The sequence below is a fragment of the Carcharhinus amblyrhynchos genome, chromosome 6 (assembly GCF_965287045.1).
Source record: "Carcharhinus amblyrhynchos chromosome 6, sCarAmb.v2.hapA, whole genome shotgun sequence".
Taxonomy (NCBI): Eukaryota; Metazoa; Chordata; class Chondrichthyes; order Carcharhiniformes; family Carcharhinidae; genus Carcharhinus; species Carcharhinus amblyrhynchos.
In genome coordinates this window covers 113,742,164-113,768,700 of record NC_137329.1, presented here as the reverse complement: position 1 = coordinate 113,768,700, position 26,537 = coordinate 113,742,164, and the positions used below count along the sequence as shown (strand labels likewise).

At 44.9% G+C, this 26,537-nt stretch overlaps 1 protein-coding gene across 1 annotated transcript in view; it reads left to right on the top strand.

Moving 5' to 3' along the window:
* Nucleotides 1-26,537, top strand: part of LOC145344551 (protein kinase C-binding protein NELL2-like) — a 284,248-nt gene that overhangs the window by 191,154 nt on the left and 66,557 nt on the right. Inside the window, exon 15 of the mRNA XM_080191747.1 lies at nucleotides 7,521-7,616. Within this exon, the coding sequence (XP_080047873.1) occupies nucleotides 7,521-7,616 (96 nt within the window). The remainder of the gene's footprint in view (nucleotides 1-7,520; nucleotides 7,617-26,537) is intronic.

Sequence of the window (26,537 nt, the reverse complement as noted above, 5' to 3'; positions counted from 1 at the left end):
ATGCAGTGTTACGGTCATAGGTAAGATATAGAGAAAAATCAATTTAATGCAAAGTAGGTTCATTCAGGAGTCTGATGACTGCATGAAAGAAGCTGTTTTTGAATCGGTTGATATGTGACTTCAGACTTTATATCTTTTTCCCTACGGAAGAAGGTGGAAGAGAGAATGTCCGGGGTGTGTGGGGTCCTTGATTATGCTGGATGTTTTCCTGAGGGCAGTAAGTGTAGACAGAGTCAATGGAAGCTGGTTTGTGTGATGGACTGGGATCATTCACGACCCTTTGTAGTTTCTTGATGTCTTGCTCGGAGCAGGAGCCATACCAAGTGACGCATCTGGAAAGAATGCTTTCTGTGGCGCATCTGTGAAAGCTGGTGAAAGTCGTAGGGGCATGCCAAATTTCCTTAGCCTCCTGAGAAAGTAGAGGCATTGGTGGGTTTTCTTAACTATAGCATCGGCTTGGAGGGACCAGCACAGGTTGTTGGTGTACTGGGCACCACATTGATGGGGTTTGGGGGTGAGGGAAAATGACTTTGCATATAATATTTTCAATTATTTGTAGCTGTTTTTAGAAATCTTCGCTTTTCTCCTCTCAGTGCAGCTTACTGAAGACCATCGCTTAGGGACAGCTGAGTGGATGTTAAGTGCTAGCGCTGTCACTGTATGTCACTGTGGACAACTTGGAGGCTGCTCTTTTAGCTCTGTAAAAATGTACTGCAAGCCAAACATTGTCACATTATAGATAGGCCCCAGTTTTTCATTCCACTTCCCCACATTCTCCTCCCCTTCCACACCACCAATCGGTTACAATTGAATTTGCTGGAAGAACAAGGGGGGAATCTCATCAAAACCTGTAAAATTCCAACAGGACTAGATAGAGGATGTTACTGATGGTGAGAGTGTCCAGGACCAGGGGTCACAGTCTGAGGAAACAGGGTAGACCGTTTAGGATAGAGAGGAGGAGAAATTTCTTCACCCAGAGAGTGGTTGGCCGATGGAATTCGCTACGACAGAAAGCAGTGGAGACCAAAATCTTGAATGTTTTAAAGAAGCAATTTGATACAGCACTTGAGGCGAAGGGGATCAAAGGATGTAGGGGAAGGCAGGATCAGGCTGTTGAGTTGGATGGTCAACCAGGATCCTAATGAATGGTGGAGCAGGCTCAAAGGGCTGAATGGCCTCCTCCTACTTATATTCTCTGTGAGCTTTCCCCATTTTCCATCACACTGGCCTTGATTTTATTCTCCTTTCCTCTGCAGGATAGTTATATTATTGCTGAAATATTTTATTTCCTGCTTCATGGTATTTTGTGCAAATTCTCTTTGAGGCGATTTCACAAATATCCCAGTTTCAAACAATCATTTTGAAAGTGTCTCCCTCATCCCAATTGCTTCATGGAGCTTGCTGTGTATTGAATCCTGAGCGTTTAGCTCATAAAAGAAACTGGTTTTGTGGAATACGTATTTATAGACAACAGGTTAATATCCACCAAGCAGTTTCTTTTGCTTACGTAACTCTGTTGCCTTTACTTTCTTCCCTTAATCTTCTACTTCTATTAGTCCTCAATTTGAATGAATTTTTAGGCAAAATTTCCCCCATGTTAAGGAATCTTTCTACTCTCCGTTTCATTTTCTGCCCCAGGGTGAAATTTTCCATTCATGGTAAGTCTGATGGTGGGTGCTATTCCTACTGCGGGTGGGATGGGGTGTAAACTTCCACTGATCAGCTCATTAATTATGCAATTGTGAGGATCTCAGCGGATCACTTAGCAGGTCAGGCAGGAAGTCACCTTTCCTGCCATTACCTCGTGGGGCTGAAGGTTCTGGCACCATTTTGAAAGGGTACCTGGACAGACGTTCACTCAGCGCAGGCCAGGAGCTGTCCATGACTTCTCCAGAGGTCTCAGTTCATCCTGGAGAAGCTGGCAGACATGAGCCACCAGTTCTTGGGACATTGGAGGGCACGTCTGGCATTGCACCTTGGTCGCCACTAGATAAGTGCACCTCCAGTGATACACCATGGTCAGCCTATGCTCGCCGTTACAGTAGTCCCTGTTAGCCAGCTTCTTGATTGTCTAGTGACTTCCTGCCTCTTGCTGCTCAGACCCTTGTTTCTCATTGCCCTTGTGCCAACCAATGATGGGCTCGCTATCTCCTTGTCTGGCTGAGGACAGGGATGGCAAGACTGTTGTACGAGGAGAGATTGACTCAGTTAGGATTGTTTTTGCTGGAGTTCAGATGAATAAGAGGGGATCTCATAGAGACTTATAAAATTCTAACAGGACTAAACCGGGTAGATGCAGGGAGAATATTTCTGATCATGGGAGAGTCCAGAACCGGAGGTCACAGTCTGAGGGTTCAAAGTAGACCATTTAGATCAGAGATGAGGAGACATTTCTTAAGTCAAAGAGTGGTGAGCCTGTGGAATTCATTACCACTGAAAGTAGTTGATACCAAAACGATGAATGTATTCAAGAGGTGGCAGGTAAAGCACTTGGGGTGAATGGGATCAAAGGTTATGGGGAGAAAGCAGGATTAGATTATTGAGTTGAACGGTCAGCCATGATCATGATGAATGGTGGAGCAGGCCCAAAGGGCCAAATGGCCTCCTCCTGCTCCTATCTTCTATATTTCTATGCCTTAATGAGACCCATTACCAAGGCAGGATTATCTAAGAGTGCATCATTGATGTGTCAGTGGATATGTGGACAAATTGAAGTAATACATTTAGTGAACATGTCCTTTTTCCCTCCATCTCAAAGGCAATAGATTGGTGCTAAGCCCTTCACCCGGCATCTGTCTTCTGATCCTAGGCCAGACTCCCAAGTTGTTGGTGAGAGTCAGTTAGGGACCAGTAATGTTTTATTTAAAGGAAACAAAGTTTAAGATTCAAGGCACTTACTCACTAAGGAAGCCACAAGATTACACGGTTTTGAGCAAACAAAAATAAACTTTATTGTACAAAGTCAGAAAGATGAAACAATTTTCAATATCTCTCTTATTCACTAACATTCAGGGTAAATATAAGTTACCTGCCAATTAATAAGCCAGGACAAAAATACCACACTACACAATGGTAGATACAACCAAAACAGAGACCATGGATTTCTCAACAACTCACCCAGATGTTATTAACATGGAGTCAACTAATCTCACTGAAACTCTGTGTCCCTCATGAGGGATTTCAGTCATTACCTTTGAAAATCTAAACTTGGAACTGCCTCCAAAAAATGACTTCAACAATGCCCGCCTCCCAGGATTTAAATCTTATCTCCCAAGATTCTATTTCCCTGGATTCTCCAGTATGTACTCAAGTACCAACTCAGCTTGTTGGCCATGTCAAGCAGAACCCTGCTGCTCTAGAGAGGCAACTTTGTGCCAATGGCTTACGGTGCAGACTCACAAACCTTCTGCTGCCTTCTTGGATCTTCAGGGCTCCCTTGAGCCCTCTGCAGTTACCAGACGACACGACCCAAATGGAACATGACTGCTCCAAATAAGTACCTTCATCCCAATGGCTCATCTTTGGCTGCCGAATTCATGTAGTCTCTGCTCTCTGCAGCCCTTTCCCTGTCTGCAGCCTTTTTCTCCGTTCATCTCTTGTTAACTGAGCTGGGACCTCTTCCTGCCTCTAACCCCTCTCTGGGACCCTTCTTTTTGGACCTGTCCCTGTTCCCTTTGGGACCACTCCTTGCCTCTGTCTAGGGCCCTATGGTGCTCCACTCCTGGTCACCTGACCTGGGTTTTCACACCGTTTCCCTTCTTGCACAGGTGGGCAGAGCCCACACAACATGAAAATGTAGAACTGGGCCTGTGCAGCCCGCTCGCAGTCCGCACACACAAAAACCCAACATTCATTAAGTTCCCGTCTTCCGTTCTCAACACCAAGGTAAATTTGGTTTTCATACCAGGGTGGCATGGTGGCACAGTGGTTAATGTTGCTGCCTCACAGTGCCAAGGACCCGGATTCAATTCCCGGCTTGGGTCACTGTCTGTGTGGCGTCTGCACATTCTCTGCGTGGATTTCCTCCGGTTTCCTCCCATAATCCAAAGATTTGCGGATTAGGTTGATTGGTTATGCTAAGTTGCCCTTTAGTATCAGGGATTAGCTGGGTAAGTTTGTGCGGTTTTGGGGATAGGGCCTGGGTGGGATTGTAGTCACTGCAAACTCGAGTGGCCCCTTCCTGCAGTGTAGAGATTCTACGATTCTGTGATAAGACATGATTTCCCCACCCCATTTCCAGGTGGGGAACATCCTGGAGGACCAGAGATAGGTTTCCCTCCCATTCATATGTGCCTGTGTTTGACTAGGGTGATAGGTGCCATGTTGAAGAAACCTCCCACTGAATCTGTCGCACTTGCTTGGTGTACACTCAACGATATTATAGAGAGAGACCATGGTCTTGGCAGCGTGGAAAGACTAACCACATGAGCCCTAGTCAGCCATGATCAATCAGCTGGGAGGATGAAGGGTTAGAACTGTGATTTGGCTGCCGTCCACTGGCTGTCCAGTTGGAGGCATCCACTTCCCTTCACCCCTGGTTCTGACCAGCACAGAATAAACAGCAGTTGCAGACTTGGCTGGGCTCTCTCTGTTATGAGACCCATGAGCCAGGAAAAACAAGCTGTGCAGTGAGCTTGACTGGAGGGAGGAGAACACAACTGGGCATCTTTGACGTCTTATAATCATTCGGGTTTGCCTTTATTCAGTTCGCTACTAGCACGCGAGTGGTTAGGTTGAGTGGCCATGATAAATTGCCCCTTAGTGTCAGTGAGATTAGCAGGGTAGATACGTGGGGTATGGGATAGGACCTGGGTGGGATTGTTGTTGGTGTAGACTCGATGGGCCAAATGGCCTCTTTTTGCACTGTAGAGATTCTGTGAATCTATGAAGTTATGTCAGCTTCTCAAGGAGAAAGAAAAGTCGTTGACTAGATGAAGCTCACCAGATGCACGCCATTTATATGCAGTCATAAAGCTGAGCATTTTAAGGCCTCGCTGATGGGATCTTATTTTAGAGTACAAACATGTTTCTGGCAAGGTGGTCATTTCTATTTGTATGCATGAGTTACGAGTGAATGCAAATGGGGTTCCCGATGTTTCTCGTCAGAAAATTGAGCCCCTCCCCCCACCCCTCATTGAACCCGCCTTGTAAAATCAAGAGGACAAAATTTGCATCCCGCTGTCGGGAAACAGAATTTCTCCCCCCGTGCAAATGATGTGCCCCTGACGATTCCCAGCACCGGCAGGAATGGAAAACTCTGCCCCTAGTTTCAGCTGTGGCCCAGTTGGGTTGGGACCCTGCCTCCGAGTCACAAGGTTCGGGGGTCATGTCCCAGGGCGTGAGCTCAAAGTGCGGTACTGATGGAGAGCTGCACTGTTGTGCAGATGAGATGTTAAACCGAGGCTCCATCTGCCTGCTTGGATGGATATAAAAGGTCCCGTGGCATGATCTCAATGCGGAGGTGGGGGCAGTGGGGAGGGGGTGGGTGGTGAATGTTATCCCCGGGTCATTTTTCCTTCTTCATGCCCCTTTGCTACTCGGTTGTTTCTTCGGTTTCTCTCTCAGATCCTGTTGCCTCTTCTTCACCTTCCTGCCTGGTGGCTGGATCACCTCCTGGCACAAGCTCCTTGCCCGCTTTCCAGAGCCGCCTGTGCCCTCCGGAGACCGGTCGCTTTTTTCCTCTTGCCTGCCGGCTCATTCCTTTGCCTTTCTCTTCTTCACCGGGGCCAGGCTCCTCCCCATCTTGGCCATGGACCCGGTGGCCTTTCTCTGCCATGGCCAGCTGCCCCCTGGGCTTTGGGGGTGAGGTCCCCAGGGGATCTGGCCCTCCAGGTGCTACGGTTGATCCTGAAGGAACGTGAGACCCTCGTGCCCACCGTCTGCAGCAGTGAGCCGATGCTGTCCAGACTCCTCACCCGTGAGTTGATCCAAGGCATGCCGTAGCTGGTGACCAGCCGCCATCTTGATACCAGCCAGCAAGAGGCCATGGTGCTCCCGGTGCCCCGCCTCCATGAAGTGGCCCGATATGCGGGGGAGGGGGTGCACTCCATCCGCCTGCTACACTCCCAGGGCAATGTTTATCCCTCAATCAACTTCACAAATTGCAGATTATTGGATCATTAACACATTGCTGTTTGTGGGAGATTGCTGAGTGCAAATTAGCTGCCGTATTTCCCTCGTTACCACGTGACTACACTTCAGAAGTACTTAATTGGCTGCTAAGCACCGTGAGATGTCTACAGGTCACCCAGAGTGCTAGCCCTTTTTATTTAAATGAATCAAAATTCGTCTGAGACACTTACTTATCAATTCAGTTTTTCCAGGGTTTCTGATTTTGACTTCAAGTTTCAAATCATAAGTATTTATTTTTGCATCACACTTGAGTTTTCTCCATTGAATAAATCCATTAAAAGAACATTATTAGCTGAGAATACTGTAAATCTGAAGATCTCCAATTGACATCCTTATACTCGAGCCCTGCGTAGAAGTACTCCGACATATTTTAATTTAAAATAGGCCAAATGTCTTGGCAACACGGTTGATTAAAATTTTTTTTTATTAGTGTCACAAGTAGGCTTACATTAACATTACAATGAAATTACTGTGAAAATCCCACAGTCACCATCATCCGGTGCCTGTTTGGGTACACTGAAAGAAGTCTCACAACACCAGGTTAAAGTCTAACAGGCACATTTGGAATCACGTGCTTTCAGAGCACAGCTCCTTCATCAGGCAAGTCTCACTTGATGAAGGAGCAGAGCTCCGAAAGCTTGTGATTCCAAATAAATCTGTTGGACTTTAAGCTGGTGTTGTGAGACTTCTTACTGTGCCCACCCCAGTCCAATGCCGGCATCTCCACATCATGGGTACACTAAGAGAGAATTTAGTATGGCCAGTGCACCTACGTCTGAGGCCACGTACCAACCTACTCAAGACCAGCTCCTTCCCTGCTGCCATCAGACGTTTGAATGGACGTATCACATATTAAGCTGACCTTTCTCTACACCGTAGCTATGACTGTAACATGCATTCTGCACCCTCTCCTTTCCTTCTCCCCTATGTACTCTATGAACGGTACATTTTGTCTGCATCGCGCAGAAGAAACAATACTTTTGACTGTATCTCAATACATGTGACAGTAATAAATCAAATCAAAGCAAAATACCCTTTAAGTGTCTACATTGTAAAACAGCTGGTTTGAAACTGTGCAACATCTGAGCTACTATTAAAACTTTGAAAAAGAACACGTCAAATAAAATGCATTTGACTGAACAAATATCTTAATTGCAGAAGCTTATCTTTTGTTAAACTCATTTGGGATTTCCATGACTTTTTCTAAGTAGGTGCCAACACGTACTCTTAATTGTTGGAAATGTAATTGCAGGTTTTAATTTAATTGAAAAATTAATTCCTGGTCCTCGCCCACGCTAACTCCTTAATGGGTGACATCAATCTGTTGTTTGTTGTGGGGATAATTACTGGAAATGTCATGCTAAAAATTCTTTTGGTGTCTTCACCAGCATTTTGCGAAGATGGCTGCAGGAATGGAGGCACCTGTATTGCTCCCAAGGTCTGCGCATGTCCACAAGGATTCACAGGGCAACTTTGTGAAACAGGTAAGCACAGGAGCGGCTTTACACAATATTTCAAGGACATGGTAAGTATCATCCACACAAGTACTTATATTCTAGATCTGCAAGGAATTAAGTAGTAATTGTGGTGTGGCACAGCGGCACAGTGCTGCCTCACAGGGACCTGGGTTTGATTCCAGGCTTGGGAGTCACTGACTGTGCAAAGGTTGCACATTCTCCCCATGTCTGCGTGGGTTTCCTCCGGGTGCTCCAGTTTCCTCCCATAGTTCAAAAGACATGCTGGTTAGGTGCTAAATTCTTCCTCAGTGTACCCAATCAGGCACCCAAGTATGGATTTTCACAGTTAACTTTGTTGCAGTGTAAATGTAAGTCTATCTGTGACTAATAAATAAACCTTAGTTTACTTTGCTAGCATGAATGACTTGCTCCTCCAGGTTAGTATATCATATAATCCTTTTCAAACCATGGCCTATAGACTCACAGAACCCCTGCAGTGCAGAAGGAGGCCATTTGGCCCATTGCGTCTGCACCAACAACAATCCCACCCAGGCCCTATCCCCCTAACTCCACATATCTACCCTGCTGGTCTCCCTGACACTCATGGGCAATTTAGCATGGCCAATCAACCTAACCCATATGTCTTTGGAGTGTGGGAGGAATCCGGAGGGAACACAGGATTTGGTGCTGTGGGTGGGATTTTACGGCTTCGCTTGAGCAAGACCGGAAATTCCTGCCCGAGATCAACAAACATTTCCATTGGCCGCCCTCACCTGCTCCAATTCTAACACAAGAACATAAGAAATAGGAGCAGGAGTAGGCCATCTAGCCCTTCGAGCCTGCTCCGCCATTCAATAAGATCATGGCTGATCTGAAGTGGATCAGTCCCACTTTCCCGCTTTCTCCCCATAACCCTTAATTCCCTTGTCTTTCAGAAACCTATCTACCCGTGACTTAAATATATTCAGCGAGGTAGCCTCCACCACTTCAACGGGCAGAGAATTCCAGAGATTCACCACCCTTTGAGTGAAGAAGTTCCTCCTCAACTCCGATCTAAACCGCCCCCCCTTTATCTTGAGGCTGCTCCCTCTAGTCCTACTGTCCTTTCTGAGCGGGAAGAGCCTCTCCACCTCTATCCTATCCATCTCATTCAACATCTTATATGTCTCAATGAGATCTCCCCTAACGAGTACAAGCCTAGTTTATTCAGCCTCTCCTCATAGTTCAACCCCCTCAACTCTGGAATCAGCCTAGTAAACCTCCTCTGCACTCCCTCCAAGGCCAAAATATCCTTGCGTAAGTGCGGCGACCAAAACTGCACACAGTACTCCAGCTGCGGCCTCACCAGTGCCCTATACAGCTGCAGCAAGACCTCCCTACTTTTATATTCAATCCCCCTCGCTATGAAGGCCAGCATCCCATTTGCCTTCCTGACCACCTGCTGCACCTGCAACTCATGCACAAGGACCCCAAGGTCCCTCTGCACCGTTGCATGCTGCAGTTTTTCACCACGTAAGTAATAGTCCTTCCTACCATTATTCCTACCAAAGTGGACAACCTCAGATTTGCCAACATTAAACTCCATTTGCCAGTTCCTGGCCCATTCGCCCAGCCTATCTAGATCCTTCTGCAGACTCTCCAAACCCTCCGCACAATTTGCCGTTCCACCAATCTTGGTGTCATCAGCAAATTTCGACACCATACACTCGGTTCCCTCCTCCAGATCATCTATATAAATGGTAAATAGCTGAGGCCCCAGCACCGACCCCTGGGGCACTCCACTAGTCACCAACCGCCAATCCGAATAGCACCCATTGACCCCTACTCTCTGCTCCTATTGGACAGCCAATCCTCTATCCACTACCCCCAATTCCATGCCCCCTAACCTTCTGCAATAACCTCTTGTGAGGCACCTTGTCAAACGCCTTCTGAAAATCAAGAAACACCACATCCACCGGCTCTCCTCTATCCACCGCCCTAGACACATCTTCATAGACCTCCAATAAATTTGTCAGACACAACTTCCCCTTAACGAAACCGTGCTGCGTCTGCTCTACCAAACAATTCTCCTTAAGATGCCTCGCTATTTTCTCCTTGATCACGGATTCTAACATTTTTCCTACAACAAACATTAAACTAACCGGCCTATAATTCCCCACCTTTTGCCTTCCACCCTTCTTAAACAACGGCGTAACATTAGCCGTTTTCCAATCTTCCGGCACTTCCCCGGAATCCAGCAACGTTTGGAAAATAATCACCAAGGCATCCACTATCACCTCTGCCATTTCTTTCAGAACCCTTGGATGCATTCCATCCGGTCCTGGGGACTTGTCCACAATCAGTCCCTCCAGTCTGTCGAGCACCACCTCTCTAGTAACAATAATGTCATTCAAGCCCTCCACTCCTACCATCTTTCCATCGCTAACACCCGGCAAATTATTCACGTCCTCCTCCGTGAAGACCGAAACAAAAAAGTTATTCAAGGCCTCAGCCATTTCCCCATCCCCTACCACTAAGTCCCCCCTCTCATCCTCTAAGGGTCCAACGTTCACCCTAGCCAGCCTCTTCCTTTTTATGTATTTATAAAAACTCTTGCTATCCTTTTTTATATTAAGCGCTAGCCCAGCTTCATAGTTTATCCTACCCTTCTTTATCAACTTCTTTGTCATTCTTTGTTGACATTTAAACCTCTCCCAATCCTCTTCTCACCCACTACTCTTAGCTACTCTAAACGCATCTGCTTTTAATTTAACACTTTCCTTCACCGCCTTCGTTATCCACGGCTGATTATCTCTCCTCCTACGAACCTTTTTAACCATCGGAATAAATTTCTGCTGAGCACCAAGAAAGATCTCCTTAAAGATCCTCCACTGTTCCTCAGCAGACCTACCTTCCAATGCGCTCCCCCAATCAACATTCGCCAATTCCTCTCTCATCCTACCGTACTCCCCTCTGTTCAAACAAAGGACACATGTCCGGGAACCCACTTTCTCCTCCTCCATCTGCATCAGAAACTCCACCATACAATGATCACTCTTCCCAAGAGGATCCTTCACCACAAGGTCCCTAATTCTACCCGCCTCATTACATAACACCAGATTCAAGATAGCTCGCTCCCTCGTTGGCTCCAACACACACTGTTCCAGGAAACTATCCCAGCAGCATTCCAAGAACTCCTCCTCAAGCCCACCGCATCCAACATGGGTCGACCAATCAATATATAGATTGAAATCCCCCATAATTATCGCCGTCCCATTCCTGCACGCCACATTTATTTGCGTCGTGCAGGATTCCCTCTCAGCTTTCTAAACTCCAATGAGTACAGACTCAGTCTATTCAATCTCTCATCATAGGCTAACCCCCTCATCTCTGGTATCAGCCTGGTGAACCTTCTGTGGCGGGGAGGGGGAGGGGGGGTGGGGGGGTGGGGGGGGAGTGGCGGTAGAACTCGGGAGTATATTTCAGCTACAGTGGAGTTCAGTTATGTATGTGATAATAGGAAGGTGCACCACAATACATCACATTAACAACCCTAACAAGTAGGATAGTTTAACCTAAAGTTTAGTGGGAGGGATTTTAGAGCCAAAAATAATTGAACCTGGTCTAACATGTCAACAAATTCTTTACTATGATAGGATCTATTGATTTAACCAGCCCCTGAACTGTGCTTATGACTGAACAGTAGGAGATTACTGCCGGAGGACAGTCTGATTATACTGCCAGTTTGAGACCAACTGAATGTGATTCCTCTGGAATTTATACTGAGCACTGGCTGCGGTGGTTTTGCAGGAGTTATTAAAAAAAGAGCTGCCTGCTGCACGTACTGACAGTTTCCCTGAGGCTGAATCCGGTTGGAGATTCTCGCCGTGTAGCCTGACACAGATTTGGATTTCTGCAGCCCCGGATCTACATGGGGGTCAACAGGTTAGAGGCATTAATCCACCCAAGAAGTCAGCGTAAATCCTTTTACATTGTTCAGTCTTCATTTTTTGCTGCAGCTCTGACAGAAATACACAAGAAATGAACGTCAACAGTCTGTAAACAGGGCTTTAGGGATCCCTCTGCTTAATACAGTGAAGAAAAATAAAGCTCCCTTGTCAAGGTCGGTAGGAGTTCTAATCATATTTTGTTTGGGATGTTCAGTCATTATTGACTAGGAGAATCTTAATGTTTATTTATTAGTGTCACGAGTAGGCTTACATTAACACTGCATTGAAGTTACTGTGAAAATCTCCTAGTCTCCACTCTCTGGTGCCTGTTCGGGTAACGCCGAGGGAGAATTAACCAGCACCTAACCAGCACGTCTTTCAGACTATGAGAGCATGGCCAACCAGCATAACTCACACACCTTTGGAGTGTGGGAGCAAACTGGACCAAAGGGAGAACATGCAGACTCCGCACTGACCCAAGCCAGGAATCGGACCCAGATCCCTGGCACTGTGAGGCAGCAGTGCTAACTGTTGTTCCACCGTGCCACCTCAACCGCATTGTCAACCTGAGCAAACTTGGCATTCATAATGTCGTAAATTAACCAAATTCTATTCCTTTTGCAGTGACCTTTTATCACATTTATAATAAATTAATCATCAGCTAATTCCACTGCACATGCTAAACATTCCCAAGAATGGTGTTAAACTAATTACCGTTGATAAATGTACCACAGCAACGATTATAAACACTGTATACAACAAGTCTGTTCCATTTGTGCAAAGAAAACTGTTGTATAGTCAGTAGTTTGATTGCTTATTTTCTTCAGTAAAAAGTATAACGACGTACATTATACAATTTAAATTATACTGAATTAGGCCACGTTAAATGAATTTTGTACAAAGTGAACTATAATCAATTATTGACAATGGCGCAATTTCCACCTCACAGCAGAAGTGAATTTTCCAATCGCTTTTTGGGAGATTCAGGCTAAGCAATGATCTGACTGAGATCTCATTGTCAGGCTTATCTCAATCTGAATCTTTTGCAGTATTAATGCAGTACAAATATAATTTCCCTGCTTTTTTTAATGTTCCCCTTTCCAATCACACCAATGATAAAGTAGGCGGTTTTAGAATCATAGAATCCCTACAGTGCGGAGAAAGGCCATTCAGCCCAACGAGTCTGCACCGACCACAGTCGCATCCAGGCCCTACTCCTGTAACCCCTCACATTTATCCTGCTAATCCACCTGACACTAGGGTTAATATAGCATGGCCAATCTACTTAACCTGCATGTCTTTGGACAGAGGGAGGTGACCGGAGCACCTGCAGGAAACCCATGCAGACACGGGGAGAATGTGCAAACTCCACTGGGTTTGATTCCTGGGAATCAAACCCAGGTCTCTGGTGCTGTGAGGCAGCAGTGTTAGCCACTGTGCCACCATGTCGTCCAGGTTTTAGAATCATAGAATCGCTACAGCGCAAAAGGAGGCCATTCAGCCCATCGAGTCTGCACCGACCACAATCCCATCCAGACCCTATTCCGGTAACCCCATGTATTGACCCTGCTAATCCCCAGACGCTAAGTTTAATTTAGCATGGCCAATCAACCTAATCCGCACATCTTTGGAGTTCTTGATTTTCCTCCAAAAATTGCAAAAGTCGCTCATGACAATTGAGTTTTGATTTACCCCTTCCTCCACCCAGCTCCCACCAACCTCCCCCACCCGCCCAGACCTGCCAGAAGCTGCTGGCTACTATTTCCCATACAGAGGGTATACATTAGACCAAAAGTTTGAACTTAATTGGTCCCACCATCATCACATTTTTTAACATTTGTTCATGGAATGTGGGTGTTGCTGGCTGGGCCAGCATTTATTGCCCATGCCTACTTGCCCTTCAACTCAGTAGCTTGCTAGGCCGTTGCAAAGGGCATTTGAAAGTTAACCACCTTGCTGTGGCTCTGGCATCACATGTAGGCCAGACTGGTAAAGATGGATTTTTAACCATTGTCGATCAGATTTTGAATTCCAGATTTTTACTGAGTTCAGATTTCACCATCTGCCAAGGTGGGATTCAAACCAGGGTTTCCAGAGCATTACGCTGGGTCCCTGGATTACTAGTCCAGTGTCAATACCACTACACCACTGCCTCTCCATATGGTGTTGCCTACATTACAATTGTATACGAACAAGTATTTCAGTGGTCGTGTAGCACCTCAGGATGCCCTGAGGTCATGAAAGATCCTATATCGCACAAATCTTCCTCTTGACCTATTTTGTAAAATAGATATAACATGATAAAACTTTGGGGTTTTCTTTTAGTTTTTATCTTGGGTCACACCATCCGAAAATAATCTGAGGGAAGACAGTGACTGTTTTGATGTCGAGGAGACGTTAGCAGTTTTAATGAAGAAAGCTTGACATTTTTCCCTGGAACAAATCATAATTAGTGTTATTCCATGCAAGTACCTTATCATAGTAATTGAAGAGATGGTGCTAGAAAAACAGTGACATGGAGTCTCGTGTAAAATTTATTTAATACAGCACATCCAGTAATTAGACACTTTTGAAGCCACGCTTGAAACGATTAGAGGAATTAGGAGATTAATATAAATGTAATTGGTAGATCATCTGCATTATGCGTCGCAAAAGCAATAATGATCCTTCACAACAGGTCTGTTGTTCAAGTGAAGTGTGAGAACAAGGAAGAAAATAGTCCAGACTGAAAACGGATTAGCCCGCTAATTGGAAGCAAGGTCATTTTATCAATTCCAGTAGCCAACTTGAGCAGCTGTCAGCAGCGATCCCGGGGGATTGGTCAGAGATGGTTATGTTCGTAACATTTATTAATGACCTTCCTGATCTGAAGACAGAGACACGGCTCAAGGAGACCTTACAGAGACCAAACAATCGCGCAAACGGATTGCTGGTGATATTTACAGGTGATTTAGCCCAACTGAGAGTAGAATCACCCGTATCATCACACATAACCGCGATCTATTTAGAAAAGGTATCAAGTGGAATCACACCTGCTGCCCTTGCGAACGCTGTCATTTTGCACAGGAACAGCTGAGTGGGAGGGAGCTTTTGTTGCTGCACTCCGACTGCTCGCTCCCATTTCCAAGGCAGCATGTCGCACAATAACAGATAAAGCAAGCTCCCTGTCATATCTGTCATTTCAGTTGACCTTCAGCCAAGATTTTCCTTTTTATTCATTCGTGGGACATGGGCGTCACTGGCTGGCCAGCATTTATTACCCATCCCTTGTTCCTCTTGTTTAGAGGGCAGTTGAGAGTCAGTCACATTGCTGTGGCTCTGGAGTCACGTGTAGGCCAGACCAGGTAAGGATGACAACTTTCCTTCCCTAAAGGACATTAGAAGGTGAGAGGATTAAAGGATCAATCCCCAAATGATTGAAAGATTAAATTATTTGTTAAAGGCCCTTCGGGGTGTATCTGGGGTGGCATGGTGGCACAGTGGTTAGCAATGCTGCCTTACAGTGCTAGGGCCCTGGGTTCGATTCCCCGGTTGGGTCACTGTCTGTGTAGAGTTTGCACATTCTGTGCCTGCATGGGTTTCCTCCGGGTACTCCGGTTTCCTCTCACAGTCTGAAAGATGTGCTGGTTAGACGCATTGGCCATGCTAAATTCTGCCTCAGTGTACCCAAACAGGTGCCAGAGTGTGGCATCTAGGGGATTTTCACAGTAACTTCATTGCAATGTTAATGTAAGCCTACTTGTGACACTAATAACTAAACTCTAAATGTTAAAACTCAAGGGGCACATATGTAAAGAACAAACAAAAATATCTGGGTTGGGCTAGTGAACCAACTAGTAAAATCGGGCTGCGTTATTTTGTTAGATGCTGAGTAACAAGCTGGAATTAGGGCACTGGCCAAGGAAGAAATGGCAGATAGTTGAATGCCTCATGGAGGGAAAAGATTGATGATATCGGTTCCCAATTTAGATGTAGGAAGAATCAGAGAAAACACGTCCAACAATATCAACAACAATACATAATTTGCATTTACCTAGCACCTTTAACCTAGTTAAAACATCTCAAGACACTTCACATGACTGTGCCATTAGGCAAAAGTGACAGTAAAGGAGGTGACTCAGGTATCCGAATGCATGGTCACAGGTGTGGTGCAGCATGATGGCACAGTGGTTAGCCCTACTGCCTCCCAGGTCCAGCGACCTGAGTTCAATTCCAGCCTTGGGTCACTGTCTGTGTGGGCTTTGCACATTCTCCCCAAGTCTGCGTGGGTTTCCTCCGGGTGCTCCAGTTTCTTCCCACAATCCAAAGATGTGCAGAATAGGTGAATTAGCCATGCTAATTTGCCCCTTGATGGCCAAAAATGTGTAGGCCAGATGGATTAGCCATGGGAATACATGAGGTTATGGGAATAGGACAGGGGAGAGGCCTGGATAAGATACTCTGTCAGTGCAGGCTTGATAGACTGAACAGCCTCTTCTGCACTGTAGGAATTCTAAGTGAGTAAAGTTTTATTAAAGTTTATTTATTCGTCACAAGTAAGGCAGGCACATATTAACACTGCAATGAAGTTACTGTGAAATTCTCCTAGTCTCCACACTCCGGCACCTGTTCCGGTCAATGCACCTAACCAGCACATCTTTCATACTGTGGGAGGAAACCGGAGAACCCAGAGGAAACCCATGCAGACACGGGGAGAATGTGCAAACTCCATATAGTCGGTGAACCAAGCCAGGAATCGAACGTGGGTCCCTAGTGCTTTGAGGCAGCAATGCTAAGCACTGTGCCATCGTGCCGCCCCATTTGATTAGTGTGTGCAGTAGTTTTAAGGAGAAGAGATTAGCGTCGAGTTTGAGGGAGACACTGTGAGAACTGTGGGAGGGGCGAAGGGTGGAAGAAGGTTGAGAATCCAGGGTAGCACAATCATAATGATTCAAAATTATTTGTCCTGGTTATGATCCTGAAGGTAGGGCATAATTCTGGGCCATATCACAATTTGACTCTGATGGTTAAAATCCAACAGCCCCAACACCATTTGAGTTCAACAGCAGTGAAATTAAGAAAAATAAATGAAATAAAGGATTTACCATCGAAGCAAAGGCAATGCTGTTGGCATGAGCTGCTGTTTATTGGTAAATGATACTGCAACTTTAACATGTGAGGATGCGCCATTTAGCAGCTGATGTTTCACTGCTCCTCTATTAGCTTTGCAAAAATGGTATCTCACCCTCAGACACCCCTTTTTTTTGTTTAGAACTTGCTGGAGGAGGAAGTCATTTGTATAAGGCCACTTCTACCAGCACTATGCATGCTCCCCGCGCTGCTGTCCGTCTTAGGAATTTGAGTTAAGTCCGCGCAGTGCAGATGGAACTGATGCTACACAAATGAATTTCTCCTCTGCTGTGTTTACCCATTAATGGCTCATTCAACACATCACAGAAAGTCAAGTCATTACACGTGCAAGAAATCTTTTAAACGATAATGACTAACAATCAACCTCGCCAGCACCAAAACAAAACCATTACAAATTTCGAGTCTCTGAGTTAGAACCTTAGCTAGGCCTCACTTGGAATATTGTACACAATTCTGGTCTACCAGTAAGATGTGGATTCTTTGGTGAGAGTACAGGAGAGGCTTACCAAGGTGTTGCCTGGTCTGGAGGGTATTCGCTATGAGGAGAGATTGGATAAACACAGTTTGTTTTCACTGGAACGATGGAGGTTGAGGGGCGATGGAGGTTGAGGGGCAATGGAGGTTGAACATAGAACATAGAACATAGAACACTACAGCACAAACAGGCCCTTCGGCCCACGAGTTGTGCCGATCACATCAACACCTACCAACCTACAGACCTATCTATAACCCTCAATCTCATTAAACCCCATATACTCATCCAGAAGTCTTTTAAAAGACCCCAGCGAGTTCGCCTCCACCACCACTGACGGCAGCCGATTCCATTCACTCACCACCCTCTGAGTGAAAAACTTACCCCTAACATCACTTCTGAACCTCCCTCCCCGCACCTTAAATCTGTGTCCTCTCGTAGCAACCATTTCAACCTGGGGAAATAGCCTCTGAGAGTCCACCCTATCTATTCCTCTCAACATTTTGTAAACTTCTATCAGGTCGCCTCTCAACCTTCGTCTCTCCAGGGAAAAGAGTCCCAGCTCCCTCAACCTAACTTCATAAGGCATGCCTCCCAGTCCAGGCAACATCCTTGTAAATCTCCTCTGTACCCTCTCAATAGCTTCTACATCTTTCCTATAGTGAGGCGACCAGAACTGCGCACAATACTCTAAATGAGGCCTGACAAGGGTCTTATAAAGTTGCGGGGCAATCTGAAAGAGGTTTACAAGATTATGAGGGGAATGGACAGATTGGATAGTCAGGCGCTCTTTCCTAAGGCAGAAAAGTCAGTTACTAGGGGACATAGGTTTAAGGTGGGTGGGGAAAAACTGGAAGGCTATATGTGAGGCAGGTTTTTTTACTCAGTGGGAGATGAATGCCTGGAACCCGCTGGCCGGGAAGGTGGTGGGAGCGGGTACGATAGTGGCATTTAAGGGGCATCTAGACGAGTACATGGAATGGAAGGATACGGACTCCGTAAGTTTTAGGTTAGGCAGGCATTATGATCGGCGCAGGCTTGGAAGGCCGATAGGTCTGTTTCTGTGCTGTATTTTGTTCTTTGCTTTAGATTTCGAATTTTACAGGGTGATACAAAGCGCCACCTTTTTGTCTTAAAATAAACTTCCTGTCTCTCCTTTTCTCTCAGAATCTAACCTCTCTCATCATGTACCTAATTGAATTAACCCTCGTTCTCAGTCCTTTTGTTTATTTCCAATCCTTTTGAGCTGAAAGGGGGAGGAGGGATTGAGGCAAGTCTGGCTCGTGCTGGAACTCAAACCGGGTGACTTAGCTGCAACACATTCTTGTCCAAAGGGTTTATTTGTTCCTTCGGGCCAATGTACTGCTTTTGAAACTTCCTGCTGAAACTGTGTTTGAAGGAAGCAGACGCTTTCACTGCACTTTCAGGGCATAAAATATTTAGCGGCCAAGGACTTTGAATATTTGCAAGCAAGCAGGCATGAGCGTCTCTGCTGTCTAGGGATGAATTTTACATTCCAGAGCCATCTGTAGCGCACTAACTCAATCGTACCACAGTTTCATAATTAGGTAATATCTGTAACTTAGTTTTGGAATTCAATCCCATGCTTTAACATTGCGGTGTAATCCTTCAATAACTACCAATGATAAATTGATTTGATGATATATACGAGCGTGTATTTTGTAATATCGGAATTGGTGCTCAAAATTGTATTTTAAGTTTCAATCGCTGTTTTAATGCGTGAAAATTGGATTTTAAACTTGAATCAAATATGCCTTGGTTTTGATCTATGTTCTGTATGGTGCTCTGATGAAATTTGTGATCCAAAAGCTATCTTCACAGTCCCTTGGAGGCAACTTTTCATAAAGTGCTCTTCAAACTTTCCACAGATTGTATAAAACTGAGAGAAGTAATTAAATGAAGAACTCTTGACATATTATCTGCTTTTCAACTGGCAGCATTTTTAAATGAAAAATGTAATGTCCAAAATATAATCAAAAAGTACATTTTCACCTTTCAATATTTAGAGGGGCCTTTCCTTAGCATACCATCTGGGTTCAAATGTAAATAACCTTAGAACAAATCTGCTTAATTCTGGTATCATGACTTGTACTGGATTGTAGCTATGTTGGCAGAGTACTGTATGACACTTTTTACAATACATTTTACTGAATGCTCTCCCCCCACGGCAACACAGCGGTTAGCACTGCGCCAGAGACCTGGGTTCAGTTCCCGGCTTGGGTGACTGCCACAGTCCAAAGATGTGTGGGTTAGGTGGATTGGCCACACTAAATTATCCCTTAGTGTCAGGTGGACTACCTAGGGTAAATACGTGGGGTTATGGGGATAGGACTCGGGTGGGATTGCGGTTGGTGTAGACTCAGTGGGCCAAATGGCCTCCTTCTCCATTGTAGGATTCTAGGATGGTCAGAATGGATGGTTTAGACTTGTAACATGAGCTGCAGTTTATGCATTACAAGGTTGATGTTCAATATGCACAATTATCATGCCCCCCTTTTACAATTTATTTTCAAGTACCTTTCTTTTCGATCCCTCAAAAAAAACCAGGGGGGCGAGATTTGCTTTCCTTGCCCCTCATCAGCTGGGATTCCCTCATGCACCTTGACTGAACTCCAGGGTGGGATTTTCAGGCCACACTCGCCCCAAGGCCAGAAATTCCCGCCCCAGGACCTTTGCGTAGTCCGTGTCCAACCCACTATGATTCCCGTGGCAGGTCTGTTGGGAAAACCCCGCCCTGGAGATAGTTATTCTTGCAGGTTATACTTGCATGTCTCACAACTGCCCAAAGACAGCACACCAGTGAAGACATCCTAACTAAAATTGATCAGTGTTATCATAATTACAACCAGTGTGGTGATGAATATGCTAATAGGCTGGGACCCATACACCCCCCACCGCCCCCACCCCCAACACACACACACACACACACACACACACACACAGACTGCCTCCTGCTGGTGATGTGCTTTCCAGTGACAGAGGCGTCTTGCCATCAGCTTCCAGCGGGACGTTCCAGTCCCGCCAAAGTCTGCGGCATTTTGTACGCCTCGCCTGCTCTGCTGCTGGGGGATACCCAAAGCAGAGGGTCGCCTTCGGCAGGGCTGGAAGATTTGGGTCACGGAGGGGCTGGAAAATCCTGATTAAAAGAGAGTTTGGGTGGTTTGTTGACCCTAACAAAGTACTGACCATCCTATCTACTCATATTTCACAAGCAGTTGGAGTCCCAGGGAGCAGAGGTGGATGCTTTGCTTGTATAAAGTGGATGCATGGAACACTGGTTTCCCTTATCGGAGAGCAATATCAGCATTTGCATAACTGAGTTCTCATGCTACTCCTAAAATAGTATCAATGTGATAACAGAATCAACTGTATTATTGGATCACATTGTATCCTCAGTGTGCTTTGATGACTCATTCTGACCGTTTGTTCTTCGTACTAAATCAATCATTCATGTGCTGTGTGCCAGTGTTTCTTGCATGAATATGAATATTCCACACACCAAGGAAAAATCACACTCTGGATAGCAGCTCTTTATTCCCCAGTATGTAGTAGCCTGCAGAACACAACTTGGTTAGGAAGTACCCTGTTAAAAAATATCTGCTGTCAGCAAATTCATTTGTCTTAAACGATGTCAACACCAGCGAGAAGGGAAAATTTGGCATTCAGCCAAATTTCCATTCTTTGCAAAGGGATCGGAAAATCCTAGCCACAAAGATGCGCTCTTAGGCTGATTGGTGTAACAAATTGTCCCTAAATTAGTCTTCCCTCAGTGTGGAATGCCATAAGCATAGGCAAGGGTCATAGGTGGAGAGGGGACTGGTAATGTTAAAATGGTGGTGCGGGCACATTGGGCCGAAGGGCCTGTTTCCCATACTATGTTGTTCTTTGTTCTTTGTTCTTTGTAATTCCGATCACTATTTATTATTGACACTAGGAAAATGTTGTTAATATTCTTGTGAGTTCCAAAGCACAGAAACTACAACTATATGTGAGGGAAGTATATGCACTGCTTAGCCACTTGGGACTGGAAGGATATTGAAAGGTTCAGGTGTTCTAAAGAACTCAGAAGGTTTGATTTGACTTGATTTATTATTGTCAGAGGTATTAGTATTCAGTGAAAAGTATTGTTTCTTGCGTGCTATACAGATAAAGCATACCGTTCATAGAGAAGGAAAGGAGAGTACGGAATGTAGTGTTACAGTCATAGCTAGGGCGTAGAGAAAGATCAACTTAATGCAAGATAGGTCCATTCAAAAGTCTGATGGCAACAGGGAAGAAGCTGAATCCATTGGTATGTGACCTCAGACTTTTGTATCTTTTTCCTGATGGAAGAAGATGGAAGAAGGAATGTCCGGGGTCCTTAATTATGCTGGCTGCTTTGCCCAGGCAGCGAGAATTGTAGACAGAGTCAATGGATCAGAGGTTGGTTTGTGCGATGGCCAGGGTCGTAAGGATCACCAAGTCTGTAAGTGATTGAATTAGAGCATTGTTAGAGAATTTAAAAGAGTTAGAATGCAGTTTTAGTAGCATAGAACAATTCCGTAAAGATCCCAGACAGCTTCCAAACCCACGACCCCACTTCCATCTAGAAAGACAAGGGCAGCAGAGACATGGGAATACCACCACCTGTAAGTTTCCCTCCAAGCCACTCACCATCCTGATTTGGAAATATATCGCTGTTCCTTTGTAGTCGCTGGGCCAAAATTCTGGAATTCCCTCCCTAATGGCATTGTGGGTCAAACCACAGAACATGGACTGCAGCAATTCAAGAAGGCAGCTCACCATCACCTTCTCAAGGGCAACTAGGGATGGGCAATAAATGCTGGCCAGCCAGCGATGCCCATGTCCCACGAACGAATGAAAAAGAAAGAATGAGATAGAATTAGAAGGTATGCTGGACACAGCTTGCAAGAAGTGGCTTCACTGTGGTGGCATTTTGAAAATAGGGTGCAGAGGAAATTTGGTGCCATTGGTTAGAAACAAGCCTCATATTTAACCTCAGCCATCAAGGCAGAAGTTTCCTCTGTCTGCTGTCCATCCTTGTGCAATGAATTTAAGCCATCTCAAATAAAGTCCTAGAAGGCACAGACCTGTAAAGACAAGACCGTTTAGTACCAATTTCCAATGAGAGAGACCACAACACGAGTGGTAACCGCAATGGGAAAACTCTCAATCGCAGATAGCGCTTGATAATCCCAAAGTGTCAATCAGACCTTTCGCATTCTGCAGTTGGCATCAGCAACAAGTAGCCATGGTAAGTTAAAAAAAAACCACGTTACTTCTGCAGAGGGTCAGATTCTATGACCTTCTTTTGGGCTGAGAAATGGGTAAACTATTTAATAACTCCAGGAGGGAGAAAGGACAAAAACATTAGGTAGACAAGGGAATAAGAAACATGATTGGCAGAGAAACCAAGGACAAAGTTCAAACAGGGCTATAGAGAAAAACATTGGGAGCAAGGCAAACAATGTTAAATAGACAAGCTTAAAGGCTCAGTGCCTTATTGCACTCAGCATTTGCAATAAAGTGGATGAACTAATTGCACAGATAGATGTAAATGGATATGATATAATTGGGATTACAGAGAATGGTTGCAGGGAGACTAGGGGTAGGAATTGAATGTCCCAGGATATTCAATATTTAGAAAGGACAGGTATAAAGGAAAAAGTGGTGGAATGGCACTGCTAGTTAAAGATGAAATTAACACAATAGTGAGAAAAGATATTAGCTCTGACAATGTGGAGTCTGTGTGGGTAGAGTTGAGAAACACCAAGGGGCAAAAAACATTAGTGGGTGTCATATCTTGAACCTAAACCGCAGTGATGATGTTGGAAATGACGTTAAATATGAAATGAGAGATGCATGTAATAAGGGAATATCAGTGATCATGAGTGATTTTAATCTGATGTTGAGATGCCGGCATTGGACTGGGGTAAGCACAGTAAGAAGTCTCACAACACCAGGTTAAAGTCCAACCAGTTTATTTGATAGTAATCCCACAAGCTTTCGGAAATGGTGTTCCTTCGTCAGGTGTGTGGAAGGTTCTGATCAGAGAAGGGCATATAAAGCCACACACAGTTTACAGAATACTGATTAGAATGCAAGTCTTTACAGCTAACCTGCTATTCAAGTCTTAAAGATGCAGACAATGTGAGTGGAGATAGCATTAGCATAGGTTAAAGAGATGTGCGTTGTCTCCAGACAGGACAGTAAGTGAGATTTTACAAGCCCAGGCAAGTCATGGGGGTTACAGATAGTGCGACATGAACCCAAGATCCCTGTTGAGGCCGTCCTCATGTGTGCAGAACTTGGCAGATTTTAATCTGGACAAAGATTGGCCAAATCAAATTAGCCACAATGCTGTAGAGGAGGAATTCCTGGAACGTATATGGGATGGTTTTCTTGACCAATATGTGGAGGAACCAACTAGAGAGCAGGCCATCTTAGACTGGGTATTGTGTCATGAGAAGGGAATCATTGCCAATCTAGCTGTACATAACCCCCTAGGGGATAAGGGATCATAACATGATAGAATTTTTTATCAAGATAAGTGAGTGTAGTAGTTGATTCAGAGGCCAGGGTGCTGAATCTTAATAAAGGAAACTATGAGGATATGAGGTATGAATTGGCCTTAATAGATTGGGGAGAGTTACTTGAAGGGATGACAGTGGATAGGCAATGGCAAACATTCAAGGAGCGCATGAGAGAATTGCAGCAAATGTTTATTCCTGTCTGGCACAAAAGCAAAATAGGTAAGAGGGCCAATCCATAGCTTACAAAGGAAATTAGAGAGAATATCCAATCTAAGAAAGAAGCATACAGATTGACCAAGAAAAATAATAGGTCTGCAGATCAGGAACAGTTTAGAATTCAGCAAAGGAGGACCAAGGGATTGATTAAGGAGGGGAAAATACAGTACAAAAGTAGGCTTGCAGGGAACATAAAGATTGACGCTGAGAGTTTCTATAGATACGTGACGAGGAAGAGGTTGGTGAAGACAAATGTAGGTCCCCTACAGACAGAAATGGGAGAATGTATAATAGGGGACAAGGAAATGTCCGAACTGCTGAACATATACTTTGGTTCCGTCTTCACAAAACAGGACACAAATCAAACGGCAGAAATGTTGGAGAATGCGAGATTTAGTGAGAGGGAAGAACTGAGGGAGATCCATATTAGTGGAGAAATGGTCCTGGGAAAATTGATGGGATTGAAGGCAGATAAATTCCCAGTGCCTGATAATCTACATCTCAGAGTATTTAAGGAAGTGGCTCTAGAAATAGTGGATGCATTGGTGGTCATCTTCCAGGATTCTATAGACCCTGGAACAGTCCCTGTAGATTGGAGGTAGCTAATGTCACTCCAATATTCAAAAAGGGAGATAAAGAGGAAACAGGGAATTAATACCAATTGTGGGGAAAATTCTCAAATCTATTATCAAGGACTTTATAGCGGAGCATTTAGAAAGTAGTGTCAGGATCAGGGAGTCAGCATGGATTTATGAAGAGGAAATCATGTAGCACAAATCTGTTGGAATTCTTTGAAGATGTAACTAATAGAGTTGACAAGGGGGAACCAGTCGATTTGAACAAAGAACAAAGAACAGTACAGCACAGGAAACAGGCCCTTTGGCCCTCCAAGCCTGTGCTGCTCATTGGTCCAACTAGACCATTCGTTTGTATCCCTCCATTCCCAGTATATTGGTATATTTGGACTTTCAGAAAATGTTTGACAAAGTCCCGCAAAAGAGATTATCATGAAAGATTAAAGTGCATGGGATTGGGGGAAGTGTATTGAGATGGATTTTAAACTGGTTGGCAGAGAGGAAACAAAGAGTAGGAATTAATGGGTGTTTTTCAAATTGGCAGACAGTAACTAGTGGGGTGCCACAGGGATCGGTGGTGGGACCCCAGCTATTCACAATATATATTAACGATTTAGATGAGGGAACAAAATGTAACATCTCAAAATTTGCAGATGATACGAAATTGGATGGGAAGGTGAACTGTAATGAGGATGCAGAGATCCTCCAGAATGATCTGGACAGTTTAGGTGAGTGGGCTAATCAATGGCAGATGCAGTATAATTTGGATAAATGTGAGATTATTCACTTTGGAAGCAAAAACAAGAAGGCAGATGACTACCTGAGTGGCTATAAATTAGAGAGGGGAATGTGCAGTGGGACCTGAGTGTTCATATGCACCAGCCACTGAAGATAAACATACGGGTGCAGCAGGCAGTAAAGAAGGCAAATGGTATGTTGGCCTTCAAGTATAGGAGCAGGGATGTGTTGTTGCAATTGTACAGGGCCTTAGTGAGGCCACACCAAGTATTGTGTGCAGTTTTGGTCTCCTTTTCTGAAGGGTGTTCTTGCTCTCGAGGGAGTGCTGCGAAGGTTTACCAGGCTGATTCCGGGGATGGTGGAACTGACGCATGAGGAGAGATTGACTACATTAGGATTATTTTCACTGGAGTTCAAATGAATGAGGGGGATCTCATAGAGACTTATAAAATTCTAACAGGACTAGACAGGGTGGATGCAGGGAGGATGTTCCCGATGGTGGGGAAGTCCAGAACCAGGGGTCACAGTCTGAGGATTCAGAGTAGGCCATTTAGGATGGAGATGAGGAGACATTTCTTCAGCCAAAGGGTGGTGAGCCTGTGGACTTCATTTACCACTGGCATAGTTAATGCCAAAAATTGAATGTATTCAAGAGGTGGCTGGATGTAGCACTTGGTGGCAAATGGGATCTAAGGTTATAGGGAAAAGGCAAGATTAGGCTATTGAGTTGGATGATCAGCCATGATTGTAATGAATGCGGAGCAGCTCAAAGGGCCAAATGGCCTCTTCCTGCTCCTATCTTCTATGTTTCTATGTAATTCAGTAATGTGCTGAGGTTCCCAGTGCTGGGTAGGGAGATGCTGACTGGAGACACAACCCGCTTCCCAGGAAGTCAAATCATATCCCATTGGGAATTAACCCAACCAGCGACAGATGATATTGCCCCAGGATATCATAGCGTTGTACACAGACCAATGGATTTATCTACAATAAACAGCGTTGGAGAGCAGAGCCTTGGGTTTGGCTGCTTATCAATAGAATGATGAAAGGAGCCAGACTACTGGAGAAAATAATTGAAACCCAGTGAGGACGAGACATAATATGAAGAAATTTCTCCTTTTAGATCCTGAATTTGTTGGTTTGTGAACTATCGTACAATCCAAGGGCAACACTGCACCTCCTCAAGGGCATTTAGGGAAGGGCAATAAAATCCAGTGACTCTCATAGTAAGCTCTAATTATTCATGTTTCTGGTTAAAACTAATAATTGGAGCAGTTATTGATAATATGTTGCATTTCTTTCACTGATCCCCACCCTCTAAGGTAATGGGGCTT